General features: G+C 41.9%; 1 protein-coding gene across 1 annotated transcript; it reads left to right on the top strand.

Moving 5' to 3' along the window:
- Positions 1-250: 250 nt before the first annotated feature.
- On the top strand, positions 251-8,172 carry LOC135113439 (uncharacterized). Its single transcript, XM_064028704.1, has 3 exons — positions 251-548; positions 809-3,630; positions 6,900-8,172. Exons 2-3 carry the CDS (start codon positions 3,444-3,446, stop codon positions 7,616-7,618), a joined length of 906 nt encoding a protein of 301 aa, XP_063884774.1. The 5' UTR covers positions 251-548; positions 809-3,443; the 3' UTR covers positions 7,619-8,172.
- The last annotated feature ends 355 nt before the right edge of the window (positions 8,173-8,527 follow it).

Genomic DNA, 8,527 nt, shown 5'->3' with positions numbered 1-8,527 from the left:
ACGTCTCCGCCAGTTTTTCTCACCCCTCTAGCTGCTAACTGCCTTATCCGTCCATGTATGGAGTATACTTCACATGTCTGGGGGGGCTTCCACTCATACCGCTCTTCTAGACAGAGTGGAATCAAAATCTTTTCGTCTCATCAACTCCTCTTTGTATCATGAATGATATTTATGGGTTTGTTGTATTTCTGGGAAGGGTTGTTTCCACGTATGTAGTGTGTCTATTGTTCGTTCGCTGACGTGGCAGCGTCTTGGTGATGCCAGTGGGGCAGGCCTGAGCCAGTCCTGCCGCTCCACACCCCGTGGATAGGTCACCCTGCTACCGTGCTGCTCGTAGGCAAGATGACGGTGACCTTGTCCCTTGTGCATTTGGATGTGGTGGAGCAAGGTGCCCACGGTGTGGAGCCGGTGTAAGGGCTCAGGACTGCTTTGGGCTCCCCAGGAACAGTAGTGTTACGCTGCATGGTAACACTCCTGGTGGTGACGAGTGCAGATTTGAGGCGGCAGTCCAGCACGGCTTAGGACGAGAGTGCTATAGGGCCACCGTAGTATGTATGCCTTTCAGTGTTATGTTCCTTTCAGTGTGTGATTATTTACATACGTGTGTATAGAGATATTAATCCGGGGATCTGGTACATTTTCATTGCTTCTCGGGGATTTTTCATCATTACCAGCATTAATAGAGTGATGATTGGGATTCGGTCAGCACTGGGTCTGTTATGGGATTATCATTGTGAGTTTTATTTTTATTGTACTGGCCAGGACCACATTGTCATTTACAACTGTCTTATTGTAATGTATTTTACAGGTTGAAATTAAACATTTGACAACGCTCAGCCCGGCTATACTCGTCCTACATTTCAACTTCGACCTTCACGATGACTGATGACGAGACCACCCTACGGAGAGTGCGAGCGGCAGCCAAGGCCAAGTTCACCCGTAAGGTCAAACTGTTCCACGAACGGCTGAAGCAAGGTGATCCGCCAGACGTCTTGGAATCTATCTATGATGAAATAGTGAACCAGGTCCATGAACTAGAGGTGAGAGGTGAAGATTTAATTGCTCATCTAGAAAAGTGTGAAGGAAAACAATGTGAAATTGATGAGGCAAATGTTTACTTGGTGGAGTGTGATAACACTCGTTGTGAAGCCCTTCGCTTGTTATCAGATGTAAAGAAGAAGGTGAATAGTAGTGATCCGACTAGTGCAAATACTGCCGGTCTTAAGGTAGAAGCTTTGAAGGCCCCTAAGTTCAATGGTGATATTTGAATGTATCCAACTTTCAAAGACGACTTTGTTAATGTAATTGTGACAAAGTATGGACAAGATCCTTTTGTATTAAGACAGTGTCTTGGTGAGGAACCACTCAAGGTAATAACTGGTTATGAGAAAGACTTTGATGAAATGATGAGAATATTGGATAAGGAGTATGGAGACCCAAGGAAATTTGTTGATATTGTGATCAATAATCTGAAATCCTTAGAAAGGTTGACTGAGAGAGATGATAGAGGTTTTGTCGATATGGTGACGGTTGTAGAGAGGTGTTACTTAGACCTACAGAAAGTTGGACTAAAAGAGGAGATGAACTCTGTGAGTATTGTCAGTATGACTGAAAAGCTTCTCCTTAGGATTCAAAAGCGGGAATGGATATTATTAGCAGATAAGGCTACTGATAAATCGAAATTGTTCCCTGAGCTTTTGATTTTTTTACAGTGTGAAAAGAGTAATAGGTTACTCTGAGTCTTCCGTCAGGAATAACCAGGCAGGGAGTGCTTCTGCTTGCAATGTAGTAAGAACAGATAAAACAGAAGAGTCAAAATTGTTTGAGATAGTCAGAGGCATGCAGGAGGATCAGAAGAACACCAATAGGATGCTAGAAGAGATGAAACATTGGTTTGTTAACAACGCATCACGTACCGACAAAGGAAGTAGCAGATGTTGGGTTCATGAATTTGACGGACATGATATTAATGAATGTGGCAAATTTAGGTCACTGAACAGTGTTGAGAGATTAGAAATTAGCAAAACAAAGGGTGTTTGTTTTCGGTGCCTTAGTGAAAAACACCTGTCTCGTCATTGTAAATCGGATGTGCGTTGTGATAAGAGGGATGATGAAGGTAACGTTTGCGTCATGCGGCATCACCCTTTACTGCATGGATCATTTGTTAGCAACATTTCGGTTAGTTCTGGAAATTGTACCGGAAATAGGGCTATGTTAGCTATAAGTACTGTGTACAGTGCGGGACAACCCATCACAGTGCTCTGGGATTGTGGATCCGATATCACCATGGTAACACACAGTATGGCCAAGAAGTTGGGTGTTAGAGGGGCTGATGTCATGATGTCAATAGTAAAGGTGGGGAATGTGACCGAAAAGTGTGTGAGCAAGGAGTATAGTTTGTGCATACAAGACCATTCTGGCAAAAATTATGACTTAAAGGCTGTAGGGATGGACGCAATATCTGCTAATGTTCCCACTGTGGATGTGTCTAACGTTCCCCTCATATTCTCTGACATCGATGTCGGTGCCCTCGTCAGACCAAGTGGACAGATTGATATGTTGGTTGGCTTAGATTATTGTGAATTGTTGCCGCAAGTAGTCGAAACGAAGGGAAAATTGCAGCTATTGAGGAACAACTTTGGGTATTGTCTAAGGGGAGGACATCCATTAATATCAACCAAAGTTAATGAAGTAGGTCACTTAACAGCTGTTGTGAATAAGGCTGTCGTGAACTTGGAACACAGCGTGGTAGTTGTTGAAAAGGGTGAGAATCTTAAGGAAAGTCTCGACAAATTCTTCAGCTTAGATACTGTTGGAACAAAATGTACACCTAAATGTGTCAGACGTTTATGTAAAGGATGTCCTGCTAATGGAAAGTATACCATGGAGGAAGAACGTGAACTCGACCTTACTCGTACTGCAAAAACTTACTTGCAAAAACAGGAAAGTTGCAGCAGCTTCAGCAAGGAGAGGCACAGGTAGGAGCAGGTGTACGGTGATGACTGCCATAGGGTAGCTGTGGGGGCCCCAAGGGTTGACAAAGGCACAGGCTTAAGGTACGGTCACACTAGCTACTGATATCGCTGAATCCAGCGATACGGCTGGATCGGCCAGCCATTTGCGCGGCACAGGCGATTGATACCGGCTGCTTTGAACTACTGTATCGTTTTCACTGGCATGTACTGCTAGCGATACCGGTAGCTGAATGGAAAGTAATAAGAAACTATCGTTTATTCAGCATACATGCAATAAAAAAAATATTCCATTTTTTTTGGGGGGGAGGGACTTTAAATGCGTAATAAATGATCTAGACGAAAATAAAAAAATTTCCAAATGTATTTTCTCTTTAATGGAAAATGGAATATTCAGTTCTCATTTAACCTCGATGGTATACTACCAAAACAAAACATTGTAACACGAAGAAGAAGAAGGTCTCCGAAAACATGTCGAGTCAATTTCATTGGTCCCATGATGCTATTACAAGTCTCTTAGAAAAAGTTCGTGATCATGAGGTCCTATGGAACATCAGACATCCCCACTATCCCAAGAAGACGATGAAAAGGAGGATCTTTGAAGAGATAAGGAACCAGCTGATTCAGACTCACCCTGAAATGGCTTCTCTGACTGCAGGTAATTTGTGTTTTTTGTTATTAAATTACTTACCTTGTCTCATAAAATAAATCAGAATGAGTTCATACTATAAAAAAAGATATTTCACAAAAGGTAAACATGTTATACTGACTTAGTGATGGTAGAGAGGAAGTTAAGTAAAGCTTATTTTTTTACTTACGAAAACTAACGTCTCTTAGATGCAAACCAAATTTCAATGACCCTCACTGTACCTAAGTTACAATGTGGGTTGTTAGGTTTTCCTTTCAATGTAAAATTTTCAATCAACCTTCCCTCATTTACCAGCCCTATACCTAGGTTACCTTTTTTTTTTTTTATGTAGGAGGGACACTGGCCAAGGGCAACAAAAATCTAATAAAAAAAATGCCCACTGAAATGCCAGTCCCATAAAAGGGTCAAAGCTTTGGTCAAAAATTGGTGGATAAGTGTCTTGAAACCTCCCTCTTGAAGGAATTCAAGTCATAGGAAGGTGGAAATACAGAAGCAGGCAGGGAGTTCCAGAGTTTACCAGAGAAAGGGATGAATGATTGAGAATACTGGTTAACTGTTGCGTTAGAGAGGTGGACAGAATAGGGGTGAGAGAAAGAAGAAAGTCTTGTGCAGCGAGGCCGTGGAAGGAGGGGAGACATGCAGTTAGCAAGATGAGAAGAGCAGTTGGCATGAAAATAGCGGTAGAAGACAGCTAGATATGCAACATTGCGGCGGTGAGAGAGGGGCTGAAGACAGTCAGTTAGAGGAGAAGCGTTGATGAGACGAAAAGCTTTTGATTCCACCCTGTCTAGAAGAGCAGTATGAGTGGAACCCCCCCCAGACATGTGAAGCATACTCCATACATGGACGGATAAGGCCCTTGTACAGAGTTAGCAGCTGGGGGGGGAGAAAAACTGGCGGAGACGTCTCAGAACACCTAACTTCATAGAAACTGTTTTAGCTAGAGATGAAATGTGAAGTCTCCAGTTTAGATTATAAGTAAAGGACAGACCGAGGATGTTCAGTGTAGAAGAGGGGGACAGTTAAGTGTCATTGAAGAAGAGGGGACAGTTGTCTGGGAGGATGTGTCGAGTTGATAGATGGAGGAATTGAGTTTTTGAGGCACTGAACAATACCAAGTTTGCTCTGCCCCAATCAGAAATTTTAGAAAGATCAGAAGTCAGGCGTTCTGTGGCTTCCCTGCGTGATATGTTTACCTCCTGAAGGGTTGGACGTCTATGAAAAGACGTGGAAAAGTGCAGTGTAGGATCATCAGCGTAGGAGTGGATAGAACAAGAAGTTTGGTTTAGAAGATCATTAATGAATAATAAGAAGAGAGTGGGTGACAGGACAGAACCCTGAGGAACACCACTGTTAATAGATTTAGGAGAAGAACAGTGACCGTCTACCACAGCAGCAATAGAACGGTCAGAAAGGAAACTTCAGATGAAGTTACAGAGAGAAGGATAGAAACCGTAGGAGGGTAGTTTGGAAATCAAAGCTTTGTGCCAGACTCTATCAAAGGCTTTTGAGATGTCCAAGGCAACAGCAAAAGTTTCACCAAAGTCTCTAAAAGAGGATGACCAAGACTCAGTAAGGAAAGCCAGAAGATCACCAGTAGAGCGGCCTTGACGGAACCCATACTGGCGATCAGATAGAAGGTTGTGAAGTGATAGATGTTTAAGAATCTTCCTGTTGAGGATAGATTCAAAAACTTTAGATAAGCAGGAAATTAAAGCAATAGGACGGTAGTTTGAGGGATTAGAGCGGTCACCCTTTTTAGGAAGAGGTTGAATGTAGGCAAACTTCCAGCAAGAAGGAAAGGTAGATGTTGACAGACAGAGCTGAAAGAGTTTGACTAGGCAAGGTGCAAGCACGGAGGCACAGTTTCGGAGAACAATAGGAAGGACCCCATCAGGTCCATAAGCCTTCCGAGGGGTTAGGCCAGCGAGGGCATGGAAAACATCATTGCAAAGAATTTTAATACGTGGCATGAAGTAGTCAGAGGGTGGAGGAGAGGGAGGAACAAGCCCAGAATCGTCCAAGGTAGAGTTTTTAGCAAAGGTTTGAGCAAAGAGTTCAGCTTTAGAAATAGATGTGATAGCAGTGGTGCCATCTGGTTGAAGTAGAGGAGGGAAAGAAGAAGAAGCAAAGTTATTGGAGATATTTTTGGCTAGATGCCAGAAATCACGAGGGGAGTTAGATCTTGAAAGGTTTTGACATTTTCTATTAATGAAGGAGTTTTTGGCTAGTTGGAGAACAGACTTGGCATGGTTCCGGGCAGAAATATAAAATGCATGAGATTCTGGTGAATCCTAACCTAACCTACAGTGCAGGTTAGGTTAGGAAGATACACGCGAGCAGCATCAGGGCCAAAGCATCAAGGCAAGAACCCCAAGAGTCTTGGGGTTCTTGCCCAGGAGCCTTGGCAGGTGTAACACAAACATCAAAATTCAACATTCAAAACACTCATTCAGTTTTACATATAAAATATTGTGACACATTATTGGACCCACACACTAGCGGTAACATAAATGAATTAGATGCCATACAAAACAAAGTTGCAAGATGGGCCGATGTGATTACAGACATGCTACATCAATCACTTTGCTAATACAAGACATAAAACTAGACCTATTAGCAACATGAAGACCAATACACAAACAACAAAAATTTAGGGTAAATCTTAAGAATAGTGGCTCCTACCCCTTCACCCCTTAACCCCTAACACAAGCCTGGGGACATGTGGGGAACCGTGTCTTTTTGGGGAGAATGCCAAATCACTGAAAAATGGGCCTCCAAAATTTCCCGAGAAAATCCCTAAATTAGGAAAAATTCCCTAGTCTAGTGGTGCACTGCAAGGCAGCTATGAGGCTCAGTGCACGCAATGTTGATACTTTTCTTCGGGAAGAGACGTTATTATTTGCTGGTAGGCTATAAGACACCCCCAGAATATTATACATAAAGTCAGGTTACATTAGGTTAGGGCAGGGTTTGTTGGCTGTTCTCAGGGAGTTTCTGGGATGGCGAAGCCTGCTAGCAGAGCTCACTTGAGGTTAAATTGACCAGGAAATTGATACCCAACCTAACCTAAGATTATGGGCTCACATCGCAAAAGTTTGGCCAGTGAATCCCTAGGCCCTGTAAGATCACAATAAAATTATTGCAGCCTTTGTGCCAGACATCTAAGATTGTTTGTTAAGTATTTTATTTGTTAAGTAATTTTATTATTATTAATGTTAAACATATAAGATGACTGTACTCAAATTTTCTAAAAGTTTGGTATTTCTTTATTTCAGATGATCTGTTTGGGAAGCTTTCTTATCTTCACGGCAACTTCCGAAGGGTATTGCATAAAGTTCGCAACACTCCCAGTGGCTCCGGTGGCAAGCCAGAACCAAAGTGGGAGTACTTCAAAGCTTGCTCATTCCTGCTCCCCGTCTATGACAACCACTCGTTTCAGTCAAGCTTGGAATTGCCCCCACGAGAGGATGTAGTGTACGAGGGTACACTGGAGGACTTAGTGCAGTTAGACTTCTCCCCATTGTACTCACCCAGATCCATTGGCATATCTCATCCATCATCTGCTGCAAGTACCTCATTGTCCATAGATGCACCCTGTACTCCTCCAGAAAGTCAGACCCCATCACCCCAGGGTCCTGTGGACACAGCAAAACTCCAGGCTGTCGTGTACTCACCAGAACCCCAGGAAGGCACACACACCCAGTCACCCCATAATGTTGTACACACACCAGCACCCCAGGATATCGTACACACCCCAGCACCCCAGGATGTTTTGCATACTGTATCACACCCATCTAAAGCTTTGGGAACTTCCACACCAGGTACTTCTGTGACACCACGAGGTAAAAAGAGAAATTTGACAAACAGAGATGATACATCAGAAAAAATAGTGCAAACTGTAGATAAAGTGAGAAATGTTATGGATGCATTTATTCAGAATAAACTAGAAAAGAAATCTGGAAAACATGACTTTGTAATTTCAGGTGTGGAGTAATTTTTGAATTCATTTCCCATATCTGATAGTTTAAAAAGGGAATTTGGCTCCAAGGTTGTTTTACTGCTACATGAGTACATGCAAAAATATTCTGAGACACAACAAGACTGAACATAGTGTGAATGAATATAACATCCAAATTATAAGTTGTTTCCAGAAAATCTTATGAGCATTTTACTGTGCCTTACATGTTGAGTGGTAATGAGGTTAGGAGGTATAAATTAACCACATATTTTTTTTTCTTATTTCAATCCTCTTCGCAATCCACAATTCAATCCATTCACGCGCTGTATATTTACAGAGGTACATTAGTGCAACAGGGCATGTCTCTCCTGGCCAGGTATTTTACCAATTGTTACAAAGTAATTTTTAAGTGTTTCTCGTACTTTTTTTTTTTTTGCGCTTTCTTTAACCCCTTACTCCCTTTCCTTCCCTTTTAACTAATTTTCTGTTTTGATTTTGTTATTTTGATAGTGTTTTTTTCCTTTTCAGGTTGGACTTAAGCCAGATGTCATAGACATATATAAATAAGGTAAATATAAGGTAAGTATTAATTTTAAATAATTTCCAGTGAAGCTGGCAGAGTGTAAAATAAATTAGTACCTTGGAGAGCTATGTATTGGTGTAGCGAAGGTGAAGTGCTACTTGGCCGCCCGGAAGTTGCTCAAGCGAGAAGTGTAGGCTCCCAACTATGACTCTTAGTCATAGCAGTGTTTAGTCCTTGAAGGGTAACAATTTCCAGTGTCATAACTGTGTAGCTCTGGCAAAGGAAATTTAGCCTGGGTATTCTCTCTCTGTTTATTCAGCAAAAACATGAACAATATATACAAAAATTACTTAACATAATAAATGATATATACAAAATTATAGAAAAAGAGAGTGTATGTGTGTGTGTATGTCTGTGTGAAG

This window comes from Scylla paramamosain, chromosome 25 (assembly GCF_035594125.1).
Source record: "Scylla paramamosain isolate STU-SP2022 chromosome 25, ASM3559412v1, whole genome shotgun sequence".
NCBI lineage: Eukaryota > Metazoa > Arthropoda > Malacostraca > Decapoda > Portunidae > Scylla > Scylla paramamosain.
The sequence above is the reverse complement of the archived record's forward strand: the minus strand, read 5'-3'. Positions and strand labels throughout refer to the sequence as shown.

Bases quoted from the DNA above. Each gene is read 5' to 3' on its own strand.
- LOC135113439 (XM_064028704.1), top strand. From the start codon at position 3,444: ATGTCGAGTCAATTTCATTGGTCCCATGATGCTATTACAAGTCTCTTA. The intron at 3,631-6,899 runs GTAATTTGTGTT...TCTTTATTTCAG, and splicing joins AATGGCTTCTCTGACTGCAG to ATGATCTGTTTGGGAAGCTT.